The sequence below is a fragment of the Musca domestica genome, unplaced genomic scaffold, assembly GCF_030504385.1.
Source record: "Musca domestica strain aabys unplaced genomic scaffold, Musca_domestica.polishedcontigs.V.1.1 12, whole genome shotgun sequence".
Lineage (NCBI taxonomy): Eukaryota > Metazoa > Arthropoda > Insecta > Diptera > Muscidae > Musca > Musca domestica.
In genome coordinates, this window is record NW_026712155.1 from 8822047 (window position 1) to 8835867 (window position 13821).

At 37.6% G+C, this 13821-nt stretch overlaps 1 protein-coding gene across 1 annotated transcript; it reads left to right on the plus strand.

The window, feature by feature from the left end:
• The first annotated feature begins 339 nt into the window (after positions 1-339).
• LOC131800646 (14-3-3 protein epsilon) lies at positions 340-11240 on the plus strand. Its single transcript, XM_059118193.1, has 5 exons — positions 340-497; positions 651-1059; positions 9669-10138; positions 10871-11051; positions 11139-11240. The coding sequence occupies exons 2-5, from the start codon at positions 996-998 to the stop codon at positions 11192-11194; spliced, it is 771 nt and encodes a 256-aa protein (XP_058974176.1). The 5' UTR covers positions 340-497; positions 651-995; the 3' UTR covers positions 11195-11240.
• Positions 11241-13821: the final 2581 nt, after the last annotated feature.

The window sequence follows — 13821 nt, forward strand, 5'->3', positions numbered from 1 at the left end:
TGTCACTCCTATTTTCTTAAATAGTTATTAAATTAATTTCATATTTATTTAAATGATAACGATAGCAGTGTATTACCCTATTCACGAAGAAACGTAAAATTTTTTAATATAATCCAAGAAATTGACAACCCAAATTAAGATTTTTTTTGGAGTTTTTCAAAAATATTTCCAATTTAATTACAGCCAGCTAAAGTCGTACAGCATACGCTGTCATTTAGTTAAAAGCCGCATTGACATTTGACAGGCATTGCCAACAGTGCTTTTCTGCGCACCACTACAAAACTACAAAAAGGTGCGGCCATATTGGTTATATTACCTTTCCTTGTTCCACTCATGTTTCGGCCATATCGGCATGCAAAAAATTTCTCGTTGCCTTGCTTGCAATTGGCGACAAAACCACAAAAAAGGAACGAAAAACTAGTGTGACGACGATTCTATACAAATCAAATCGAGAAGCAGCGGTGTAAAGACGACGGCGATTATCAACCATTTTAAAAGTGTGTATTTTTTATTGTCACAAAAAAAAGAAAAGAAATAATTTTCGCTGAATTCTAAGTAAAAACAAAGCAAACATTCATAAAAGTGACTCAGTGATATTGAATTTAAAAGAAAACACTGAAAAACCATTTCTTTTTCTCTTCTCCGACCAGGATTTCAGAGCGACTTTACCCTGCGTACACCCAACGACATTGAAAAACACACACACACGCATACATTATAGAAGAGAAGCGGCGGCTTGTCAGAGAAACAGAAGAAAAAACGTAGTAGAGAAAAAAAGTTAAGCAAAAAAAGCAAGAACAAGAACGAAGGCGACCAAGTCGTAACTGAAATACAGAAGCACAACGACCGACGCCGGGATTCAAACGAAACTGTTGTTAAATTGTTAAAATAAAATTAACAAACAAGAACGCAGAAAAAAGGCATTAAAACACCTTTTCTCTACAAATACACAAAAACAACAACAGCAACTCTACCACAAATAAACTATTTGCACAATGTCTGAACGGGAAAATAATGTGTACAAGGCTAAATTGGCCGAACAAGCAGAACGCTATGATGGTGAGTAATAGTTTAAAAAAAAATTAAAACAGTAATCAACTTTTAAAAGATGTCTATTGGCCAAGTAAAAAGCATCGGATGCCAGCTTCCATCTACTATACCAAAGACTCGCTAAATGGATAAAAATGGAAAATTTTTCTCTGGAAGAATCTCATAATGTGTTGTGCGATGGGGAAGGGGAACAATGAAAAAAAGTCAAGAAAACCCGAATGTCTATCAGTCGGTCTGTGTTGCCTCTCCGTCTTTTCGTCGTTGGTTGGCTGGCTGGATGGATGGTGCGTCAGCAGTCAAAGCAATCAAAGGCCAGTAGTGTCTTGAACAAACCACCACATAGTAGAACATCCAGTCGAGCTGATGATGAGTAAAAAGTTTTCGTAGAAATCGCAATGATAAATACAACAAAACTAGTTTTTGGCCGGCAAAATTCTTCGGCGGCGTGTTTTTTCCCTCAATCATGCCTTGTCTTAAACGCTTAAAGCTTCTTGTGGCTTATTTTTTTTACCAAGAAAATCTTTATTTCTTTTGCTGTCAAATGATTTGATATTGGTGAAGAAAAAAATTTTCTTGGTTAAAATCTCAAAGAGTATAGAGAAAATTTCCATAAATGTATATGACGACAACGGAGGCGGCGGCGGCGACGACGATGGTGGTGATGACTATGGAGTGACTGCTGCGTCGATGTGATGTGGATAATGTAGGGGGGTGGGGGGTTATGTTTATTTTAGGGTGGTGTCTTGCACATGAGTGTAATTTATTTTTCATATTCTCGAGAAGTGTTATATCTAAATTTAGATACATTTTCTTCTTTACTATCTTTGGAGTCGTCGTCGACGCCGTTCAAAATCCCAGTAATGAGGAAGTAAAATGTGCTGCATAGCAAACAAAACTTTTTTTTTATTACTTTATGGTGGAGACGGCAAACGAAAAAAATTTTCGTCTTAAAATGTGGTTTTTGCAATTTCGAGTCATCATCAGCGCCGTCTTTTTCGTTGTCGTCGTCGTCGCCAGTCTCTCATTATCTCCTATTGCCATTTCACTTGCCATAACGACAAAGTTGTGCTTTAGTATCCTGTTTGCCGTTTGAGTGAATAGCACCGCTAGCTAGGTTACAAAATTCGCAGATTTTTTTTTCAATATTATTGTTGTTGCCTTGTTTGTTAACTCTTTGGGCTTACTCAGTCTCCTTTTTGTTTGTTCTCTCGTTTGATGAGAGTTTTTGTTGCCCCCCTTCCCTTGCTCATCATACATTTGGTTTGTTGAAATGTGTGTGATTCGCTTTGCAAAGGTGTGTGCGTCTGTTTGCGTGCGTTTTGTGTGAGCTGTTCGCGTTACAAGCGCGAAAAATCGATGAATGAATCGATCGTTGTTGCTTTGCGCGCTGCTAACAAGTAACCAAAAAGTTCGAAAGCACATACACACACATGCACTTATAATCAAAGCGTGCAGAATTTGATGTATACACACAGAAGTTGGTTGGACTGTGTGTGTGTGTGCGTACGTTTGTTCGTTTTTTAAACAGAGTTGCCATGGTACATATTTGTTCTCCCCCCAAAAAAAAGTTGGGGAAACAGTTTAGCAATAAATGAAATGAGTTTCTTTTCCACCAAAATATGCATGCACTGCGCACATCGTCACTGCTGCCGTTGTCATCGTCACACACGCAAATGACTTAAAAATGAGTCATCAATTCACTCTCTTCGGTTTGTGTTTAACACGAGAAGGGAGTGGGGTAGTAGGCTTTTTTGCTTAATTTAAAATTGAGATTTGTTTGTAAACAATAGTTTTTTTTTATTTTGTAAACTTTACCGATCGGTTGTAATAATTTCGTTTTGGTAAGGGGTGGGAGAAGAAGAGGGAGAAGTTGGTGGCCATTCATTGGCGCCAATGAATAAATGACAATATCGACAATTACACAGGGAAAATGAATTACAAGATTTAAATGGTAAATATTTGTTTTTATTAACAACTTTTTAATGAAGGGCTCGTATACATCTAATTAAATTGTCCGTGAATGGGACACAATTTCGATAAATGTCAAGTCTAAGAACAGGCTCCTCAAATTACTGATGTGTTTAATCCTCAGTGTCCAGACTAAGAATGTAATCCTCTTTAGGCACAAGTCAAAAAAAAAAAAAAAAACAAATAATATTAGTTGTACCCCCAAAAATATGTGTAAAATTGAAAATAAAATTGTTGGCGTTAGTGTCTGCAACGGCCACACTTTATGAAAAAATTATTTAAGGTAGTTCCTGGTTGACGTCTTTTGGACAATCCAAATCATAATCTATCACTCCAATGTGAAATCTTTTATCTGTCTGTCTATTAAAGAATGTCCTCTGTCTTTAACTTTGACAATCAATCTAACTTTACAGAGGATCGTCCTAGATGGCTACATAATTTTTATGGTATTGAAAATGGGAGGCATATGTCTCCATGTTTTCGTTTAGTCCCTCCCCCATAGGAAGGTGCTTCACGATATTTGATATATTACCCCCCCCCCCCACACACACACACACATTTGGTATTTTGATGACAATAGCCACATTTTTCAACAGTGTTATTGTTTCAAATTTCGAGTTTGTAATAGGCAACATTACCACAGGTAGAACATTTTAAGGCCCTTATATAACAACAGTACATCCTGGTATTTGGTATTTTGACGATTGTCGCCACATTTTCCATCCATCCATAAAGCGCTTATTTGGCTGGCTTAAGTCTTCGGCTGGATTCTTCGGAAATGAATAAAGGAACTTATGGCCAAAATCGAACTAAGTCAACCTAAAACTCCATTGTTCCTCTACGAAGAAGACAGCCGATGACTCAAGCCAGCCAAATAAGGCCTTTATGTATTCCCACCTTTACTCTATAAGTCCATGTTTTCCTATAGTTAGCTATCATATGCCTCCTTGTATGGCGTTTTTTGATCATTTCAGGTACAATTTTCAACTGAATTGTTTCAATTTTGATATTTGGAGTTTGTAATTGGCTACTACCATTCAATCTCCTCTGACCGAAAATTAGATAATCAGATCCTCGTTTTAGTAGAATTCTGCTTAGATGGGTATTAGGATCGCAGTTTTTTTTATTGGCAATAGACCAAATAGTTCGACGTTCTGATATAGCCCCCATATAGTTGTACCGGCAGATTTAAGGTGTTTTAGATGTTTTAATCATAATTTTAATGCTTATGTGCTATAAATTAACACTTTGTGTTCCCAGTATGTAGGAAACATCCTTGCAGAGAACTGTATATATAGGTCGATATTTTTAACGGATTTTTATATTTGGTAGAAAATTTTCTAAACAAGTTCATATCTTCGTATGGCCCCCATATAACTGAACCTCCCAAAATTCTCTATTTTCACAATCTTATTCACTTTTTTGTCGGAATTGTTTAAAATTTGGTAATTGGAGATTGTAATGGGTGCTCCCTTCTCTGACGGAAAATTGCCCATACAGATCCACAACTTTGTAAAGCCCCAAATTTATAATTTGGAAGTTTGCAAAGGGAACCACATTCATATGGCAGAAATTTGCCTATCAAGTTTCAGGACTTCATATAGCCCTCATGCAATGGTATTTTCGCGATTATAGACAATTCAAGGGATTTATTTCAATTTTAGAATTTGGAAGTTCGCAATGGAAACTATATCCTATGACAGAAAATTGATTGTACAGTTCCAGAACTTTATATAGCCCCCATATAATAGTATTTTCGCGATTTTAGGAAATTTTCTCAACGAATTATTTCAATTTCGGAAGTTTGCAATGGGGAACCTACATTCCAATGACAGACAATTGTCTATTGCCCCATATAAAGGTATTTGCCTATATTCCATATTTTTTCGAGTTCGCAAATGGGCCTTCACTGGCAGATATTTGGCAATATATATTTTTGATATTTTCATGGTACCATGGATATTTTGCTCATTCCAAAATTCGTTCTTTTCCAACATTTTGTTGGCGAATTCTATTTCATTTCGTTTGCCAATTTTTAGATATTTATCTACTGCCTTATTCCTCCATGGCAACACTGTGCTAGATTTCGGTTTTATTACGTTGTAGAACTAATGCAGTATTACTCACTCATGTGGCCTTACTTGACTTTGTTTTTTTTTTTTTTTTTGCCTTTTTGGCCAATATAATTTCTTTGGAAACATTTTTGCTGTCGTTCCGAAATAATAGTGGAGAGATGGTGTGGTCTGTCCTTTATTCGTTCTGTTATTGTTGTTTGCAGCGCGTAACCGTGGCAAATTTGAATTTAAATAATTTGCGTGATTATATATGTCTTGTATTTTTTGGTTAAGTGGGGTGAGGGGGCTCTCTTTGATTCGATGGTGATGGTGGGGAAGAACAACCTCCCTCCTCCATTACATTTTCATCCCTTGTGTGCGCACAAGGAAAACGAATTTAATTTTACCATCTCCCTCCCACCTCCATCACACAGTCCGATGGACTGACTGACTGACTCACTACCCGCTACGAAGCGAATAACATTAGCTAATCTATAGCCACCCAACTCCCCCCGGTATTCCATGCCATTAGAGTTGGGAACACAACTCCCTTTACTCTACCACCCATCTACTACCCCCAAATCTTTGTTGAGAAATTGGAGCATACCGAAACATATATATGTGTATATATTTCTTCAATAATTTGTATGTGTGTTGGGGTAAAAAACAGATGTGGAAGTGTGTTTTTTATTCTTTTCTACAGGAGTAGACTTTTTGTCGTTGCCATCGCCACCGTTTTCCCATTCGAGTTTTTGGTTGTCGGGGGGAGAACAAGTGCCCAATATGAAATGACAAATTGGTAATTGAGAGCCAGTTTAATTAACAGCGGCGGTGTGTTGAAGGATATTTGTGGAGTTTATGTCACTCACCACCACTGCGCGCCACCAGCCACCATTAATATGGCGGTGTTTGGTGACCATGCTTTCATGTGCTCGATGTCTCACCTTAGTGTAGTGTAGTTTAGTCTGATTAACTACAGGTAATGGTAATGGACACTTTACATTGCTTTTTTCATGCGTTTTTTTATTTGGGACAACCAACATACGATACTGTTGTTGCTCCCCAACTAGCCGATCTTTGTGACCAAGCTAACCATCCCCACCTCTTCCCCCTTTCTCCCATTAGCTTTTTTGCCCTCCACTTCAGTTTTCTCGCAATCTTTGCGAGTTTTTGTTTTCGCTGTTGCCAAAAAAAATTTGGTTTGGTTGTTGTACCATGCCGCCGCCGCCGTCGTCACATTTGCGGGCGCTGTTAGAAAAGTCTCCTCGTGTCTTAAGATTATGGCTGATTGTGATTTTGTGTGTGAGTGTGTTTGTGCGAGTCTCAGATGGATGGATTTGTCTTGCTCGCTCACACGCATGACTGAAATCTTGAGGTTTATTCTTCTTCCAGTGTGCAGACTTTTTAGTCTTGCCGAGCTGCTAAATAATAATGTTAATGTTAGTCGCCAACCGCGACTGCTGCTAATATTCTTGTTGTTCTTGTAGTTTTCAAGTTTGTTGCTGCTTTGCTTTGTTTCTTTTTCAAGAATTCTTCTTTGTTTTTGCGCTACTTTGTTCGCTAAGATTCTTATGAGCCGGCAAAAAACAGCGAACATAAGTTGTTGCCCCTCACTTTGTGAGCGGTTTTCTTTTTTTTTTTTGTATTTTTATTATTGGAATGTACATTTTTAATACTTCTCCCCCCGAACGCCGGCCTGGCCTGTCTGTCCACTACTTTCATATTATTTTAGCTTTGTTTAAGTGGTGGTCGGTCGATCTCTGTGTATAATATGCCGCGCCGTCTATTTGTCTGACGTTGAAATGATGATGTCGATGTTGTAAGCCTGTTTTCTGAGGTTGCACACAAATGTTTAATTCCCATTCTATATTTTCTCCTTGGTTACATCAACACAATATGGGTCTTTTTCTTCTTGTTGCCCCCTATAATTGTTTTATGGCCCAACCAATCATTGAGGCTTGTGCCAGCATTTTTTTCCTTTTGATTCAATGCTGCTGCTTTTGAATGTGATTTATAATTTTCCGCATTTCCTTTTTCCATTGCGTGGCAGCGGCGGCTGATGGTGGTGGTGTGGTGGAGAACTTTATACCTCTTTTGTTTTTCTTTTTGTTCTTGTACTGCTGCGCCTTTCTGTCTGTTTCATGCATCCATGTTTGCATATTGGCGACTGAGTGTAAGTGAAAGGGTTTTCTTCTTGTGCTGGCTGGTGGCAGGTTGACTGACTGACTTTTCCCCAGCCAGACAATTGCGTCACGAGTTGCTGAAATTATTGAAGGTCATAATTCGTATTCTAAACTTCTTTTAGCCTAGTTTATTTGAGTTGTCTTGGCGAGGAATATGAGGGAGGGAGGAGAGAAGGAGGACGGCTTTGAGTCTGCTGTTGGTTGGAGTAAATTGTTTGCCCTACGAAAGGGTGATTCTATAAGAGCTATACAAAAGTTTTTCAAAAAAAAAAAAAAAAAAAAAAAAGATGAACTTATAGACCACACTGAAGAAGTTTAGACAAGAAGAAGTTCTCACTCTATGCCATTGAGATCTGTTGAGAAAAACAAAGTGTCTTTAGTTCAAATTGCCCATAAATAGTCATTCCTCTAACGTTGTTGTTTTAACAGTTTCACATAGTTTGTTATTTCCTGCTAATCAGGCTCCATCTCCAGGATCAAAAATTCGGCTTCTTTCGCGGTCTAAATCCAAAAATCTTCTGAGGAGTGGGTGGGGTAGATTTGGTAGGGCAATTAAATAGGTGCAGCGCATTGTGCGATCCTGTATCATACGCCTCTTCCTCAATTCGCACCTAAAATGAATTGAGACGACTGCACCATTCTGAAAGTAACTGCTCCAAGGAAAACTACCCTGGTTTGTCTAAGCAGCCGGCGTTCTTCAGCTGTGGTGGATGGGCGGTGGACTTCGAGGATGGCATTTATACTATAATATTTGATGGCATCTGCGACTGCATCAGTATGAATGCCACTCCGATCTGTCTGATAGGCTTCTTCTTCACGGGCTCTCTCAGATAGCGCTGGACCTCCCTCTCTAGCTCAGGTATGTCCTTCCTGATACGCCTGGGTGCGAGAGTTTTCCCAACGAAAGCATATGGTTATGCTGACGTACGAGAAAGGCCTCCTCATGTTGACGATCCATCGGTGTCATGAGGCATCCCCGTCACAGTTCTCATTGCAGCATTGCATTGTGGCAGGTATGGATGTTCCTCTACTGCGTAGCACCTATATTCACAAACCACACTGGGCCGCACAACTGACCATATACCTCGGCCTATATCTTTACAAGAGATCAACGAGATATCCTTGTCCGAGCCCCAAGTGCTGCCTTGAGGACCTTGTTCCTACTTTTCATTTTGTCGTAGATAGCTGTGTAGATACAGCAAGGTGTAAAGAATCGCTGACTTTTTTCGCAAGTTATGACAGATAAAAGAATTGAAAATTGTGACCTGACGTGGTTCGCAGATATATATCATCTTCACAACAGATCTAGTATTACCAAAAATGTTTGGATATGTTAAATTTGAAGAGAACCGGATACTTATTTCGCTATCTTTGAGCGTTTCGTTTTTCAAAATCTTGAACTCTATGCGGGGTAGGTACCAAAAGGAGCGCCCTTCACAGCAGATCCTGTGTTTTGTAGAAATAATGGGATGTGCGAAAATTGAAGAGAACTGGGTGCTTATTTCGAATATTATGATCGTTTTGGTTATTCGTTTTGGTATCAGAAGGGGTGGACCTTTATACTCTATCTTCACACCAGACCCTGGGTTAATAAAAATATTGTGATGTGTGTAATTTGAAGAAAATCGGACACTTACATCACATTTTTAAAGAGTTAGAATTATTCAAAATTTTGACCCCTTTTTGTGGGGGAGGTGCTTGTTGAAGTTGACCTATATTGTCCATTTTCGCCCCTGACGTAGCACTGATGGAAATATTAGGATTTGCAAAGTTGGAGCAAAATCGTATAATCCTTTCTCCTTCTGTGTAATAAATTATTTTCTTTGAAAATGTTGACATTTTGTGGGGGAGGCACCAGGAGTGGATCGATGTTGCCCATCTCCCAACTAGATCTAACTTTGGCAATAATATTACCAAGCTTGGATCAAATCGGATACTCTTTTCGAGAGTTGTCGTGCATACCAGCTAGACAGACAGACAGACGGACGGACATCGCTAGATCGACTCCAAATGTCCTGAAACGGATTTGGTCCAGAGACCTAGGGTCTAAAACCATTATTTCAATGAGGCACGTTTTGGTCCTATCAAATGATATATACTCTCTGTAGCCATATGGCTGAGGGTATAAAAATAGTAAATTTGGTTCACGTTGTCCTCTAATTTGTAATTTTAAAGATAACAACGATTTAAGGTGAGCTGTGTGAATAAGCATGCATAAAATTTATTATTATAATACCACTCCCATAAATGCTACACCCTTGTTACACAAACATAACCCTACCCTACCAAACCCACTATGGGTTTTTACTCCACGTCTTTACCTGATTGAACATAATTTGTCCACCATAGAAAAAATAACACTTTTTTAATTTAAATTAAAAATCTCTTCTTTCTGTTTTTCGTTTTTTTTCAGAAATGGTTGAGGCCATGAAAAAAGTTGCCTCCATGGATGTGGAATTAACCGTTGAGGAGCGTAATCTCTTATCGGTTGCCTACAAAAATGTGATTGGCGCACGTCGTGCCTCATGGCGTATAATTACCTCAATTGAACAAAAAGAGGAGAATAAGGGTGCCGAGGAGAAATTGGAAATGATCAAAACCTATCGCGGACAAGTCGAAAAAGAATTACGCGACATATGCTCGGACATATTAAATGTTTTAGAGAAACATCTCATTCCATGTGCCACCACAGGCGAAAGCAAAGTATTCTACTATAAAATGAAGGGTGATTATCATCGTTATTTGGCCGAATTTGCCACCGGTTCGGATCGCAAAGATGCGGCCGAAAATTCATTGATTGCCTATAAGGCAGCTAGTGATATTGCTATGAATGATTTGCCACCAACACATCCAATTCGTTTGGGTTTGGCGCTTAACTTTTCGGTAAGTGGAAAATTAAAGTTATGGTTATGAATTAAGTTTTTATTTTTAGTTATTTGTTATTATTAATTCGAAAATGTAGAAAATGTTTGTCAACTCCAAATATGACCGTCTTATAGATGTTCAAAATGTCTTCTATCTACAAAGGGGGCTAAAAGTCTTCTCATATCACATATGCAAAAAATCGTATGGAACTCCAAAAGATCTTCTGTCCGAACTTCAAATTGACTGAACATAGAAGTCGCAAATGATTGAAAAATGTTCTCACGGAAGTCCGGGGTTTTTCAAATGTTTTCAACTATAACCAATAAAGAGGCACTCTTAAAAGAGTCCAAATGAGGTCGTCTTATAGATGATTAAAAAACTTCTTCCTTCCCATGGAAAAAAAATCTTTTCATACTAATCCAAAAAGACTTTTTGTAGAATTCCAAACGAAAATGTTTCTTCTCATGGAAGCCAAAAAGTTTTCTTCAATGAAAACGAAAAGCTATTTTCATAGAAGTCTAAATATAGAATTGATCTACCGATAATTAAGATTCTTAAACCACAATAAGCTTGATTAATCAACTGCTTCCCAAATCTCTATTTGTTTTCCATCAAAATAATAAATAAAATAATAAATCTCAAAAAGTGAGGGAAGTTTTCTCCTTGAATATAAACACCATTTCTACTCACCCTTTACTTTTTACCAATCTAAATTCCCAACTAATTTCCAAATATTCCTCTTTTTTCCAGGTATTCTATTATGAAATTTTGAACTCACCCGATCGCGCCTGCCGTTTGGCGAAAGCAGCATTCGATGATGCCATTGCAGAACTTGATACATTAAGTGAAGAAAGTTACAAAGATTCCACACTTATCATGCAACTGCTGAGGGACAACCTTACATTATGGACATCGGATATGCAAGCCGATGGTGAGTTAACTGAACTGAAAAAATAAAATCTTACATTGAGATGCAATATTTATTAAATATTCGTTTTTTTTTTAACTCTTTTCGCAGGTGATGGTGAACAGAAAGAACAAATCCAAGATGTTGAAGATCAGGATGTGTCGTAATTTAAGTAAACCCCCCACAAAAACAAAAAAAAAAACAAAAAACAAATCCTTAAAAACAAAACAAAAACATACCCCCTAAAAATACTATTTGCATTTCTTATTTTTAAAACTACAACAACAAGAAACAGAAAAGGAAACTGTTCTCCTCCAGTTACTACACCCAACTGCAGCAAAACACCACCCACACAACTACAATCCCCCAGAAACAAACAATTCATATAATTCATGGCTCCCTTCTATATTCCTCCCCACCCACCCAACCACTCTCTCCAAAGCAACAAGTACATATAATTAATAAAAACTAATTTTCAATTCGGAAATACCAGAAACAACCCTCTTTTTTCATCTATTCGTTTTCTTTTTGTATTAATTAAATCAATCAGTCAGTCAGTGAGTCAATGGATCGTTTTATCGATCCAGCAGAAGCATGTTTTTTTCTACAACAACATCAACAACTACTATTATTATTATATTATTATTATACATATGTATTTTTTAAATGTAGTCATTACAATTAAATGTAATATTCTATATTTTCCACTTTTTATAGAGGTCACATTTCTCATTCGATTCTTAAAAACAAAACAAAACAAAAAAAAGAGCAGTAAAAAAAGTAAAACAAAAATGCAGGAAACCCTAGGGTTTTCTCCTCCCACTCCACCACTCTCTAAATAAAAGCAAAAAATTCAGCTCGTTGTCCTTATTATTTTGCGACAGGGTGCTGACACCCTGTGTCAGCAATTTGCAGCCGCCAACCCAATTCTCCAATATAAATTATATTCTCCACCAACACCACCTCTCTCTCCCACACTCCATCATTTCTCAATGTGTGAAAAAGAAAAGCATTTTTTTTTTGCATTAAAATATATAATAAAAATGAAATAATAAAAAATATTAAAGAAATAAAAATTATATATTAAATAAAAACAACAACAAGAATAAAGAACAACAAACCAACATCTGGAAAAAATACATCAAAAAATAAACAACAAATAAATAAAAAAAAGGAAGGAAAAACAAACAAAGAGATACTATCATTTTTTTAACATTGATGAGAGAGATTGTAGAGCAATTGCGCAAAGTGAGAACAGAAATTGAATATTTGACACAAAACACACACACACATACACACGCCTGTCTCTCCCACATTTTCCAATCCCCACAACCTACCAACCAATCAATAAACCAACCAACCCAACAACAGCCAGCAACAAGATGAAGAAGAACAGTCATATAAAATTACATAAAAAGAATTTGATAATTAATAAAACAAAATGCTACGAAACACACAATAAAATAAACAAATTTATTATTAATTTCTTATATCTCGTAGTAGAAGAGAAAAAAGTTCTTTAATTTTAAAGACTTCGGCGGCAATGATGCCGCCGGTTTGTGGTGATAAAATCGATCAATCAACGGATGACGGGGTCTCGTCGTCGTACACAAAACAGCATGCTGCCCTGTCCTGACTATCGTGCCACTAACATTAATGGTGGAGTTATAAAAGGAGGAAAGATCGTTGCAGATTTTGTTGGACAAAAATTTGTTAAATTTTGATTTTTCAAAATGTTTCAAATGTTGTGTCATCGTGTTCAATGACTGCGATCATAGAATTAACAACGACAACATGTCAAACGTTAAAAGAGGGGGTGAATTGAGGGTAAAGAAGTAGGAGGAGAAAAAGGGAATCATGGAAATATAAACTATTTCTGCAGACATTCCATGATACCGAAAAGGAAAAGATGATAAAGGTGGTGGGTGGGACAAAAACCATAGAAATATTTGTTGGGAAGGGGGAGTGAAGTCATTGGACACATTAGAATTCAAGATTTAAATTGCCCTTAGCCCAAAATTTATGTTGATTCGAATTCATTGTTTGCAACGATTGCGCGAGAGAAATGGCCGGCATGTCGTACGTGCCGTTTTCTATTAGAACTCCAAAATTCTAAACGATATGTAGGGGGGAAAATATCTCCTATCCCTGTAAAATTTGATGGAATTTGCCTTCTATAATACAACATTTTATTTCAGTCGCGCTGACAACCCAAGTTTGGTGGCAATGCATAATCGAGCCATTTATTCGTAAGTCTCTTTGGACCAAATCTGTTTCAGGATATTTGGAGTCGATCTAGCGATGTCCGTCCGTCCATGCGCATGATAACTCAATTAAATGTTGAAATGTCCGATTTCGAATGCGAGAATTTCTCCTAAGGTAATAATTCCATGATTGGGATCGAAAAATGTGGTCATCACTTGTTCCAGTGATTGAATATCTTGAGGGGGACTACATGGATGCGTGGTGTTTTGAGATTGTGGGTGTAGAGCATAGTTTTCACACACAGAGGAACTACACCCGTCAGTGTGGAGGTGGGGGCTTTACCTCCTCATAAGTGAATGGTTTACATATGAGCGACGAAGCCTCTTCCTCGAGGTTGACAAAACTCTATGCTTTCACTGTAATATATACTCTTGGATGTTAAAGTCGTGGAAATACAGAATGTCTCCAGTTGAGTAGGTTTGGCTTTGCAATTAAAGATTTGCAGCATATTGTGCGGGCCTATATCATATGCCGGGCAGACGTCACGCACATCTTCGTCAATTCGTACCCATTTCGGGTTGTTATTTTG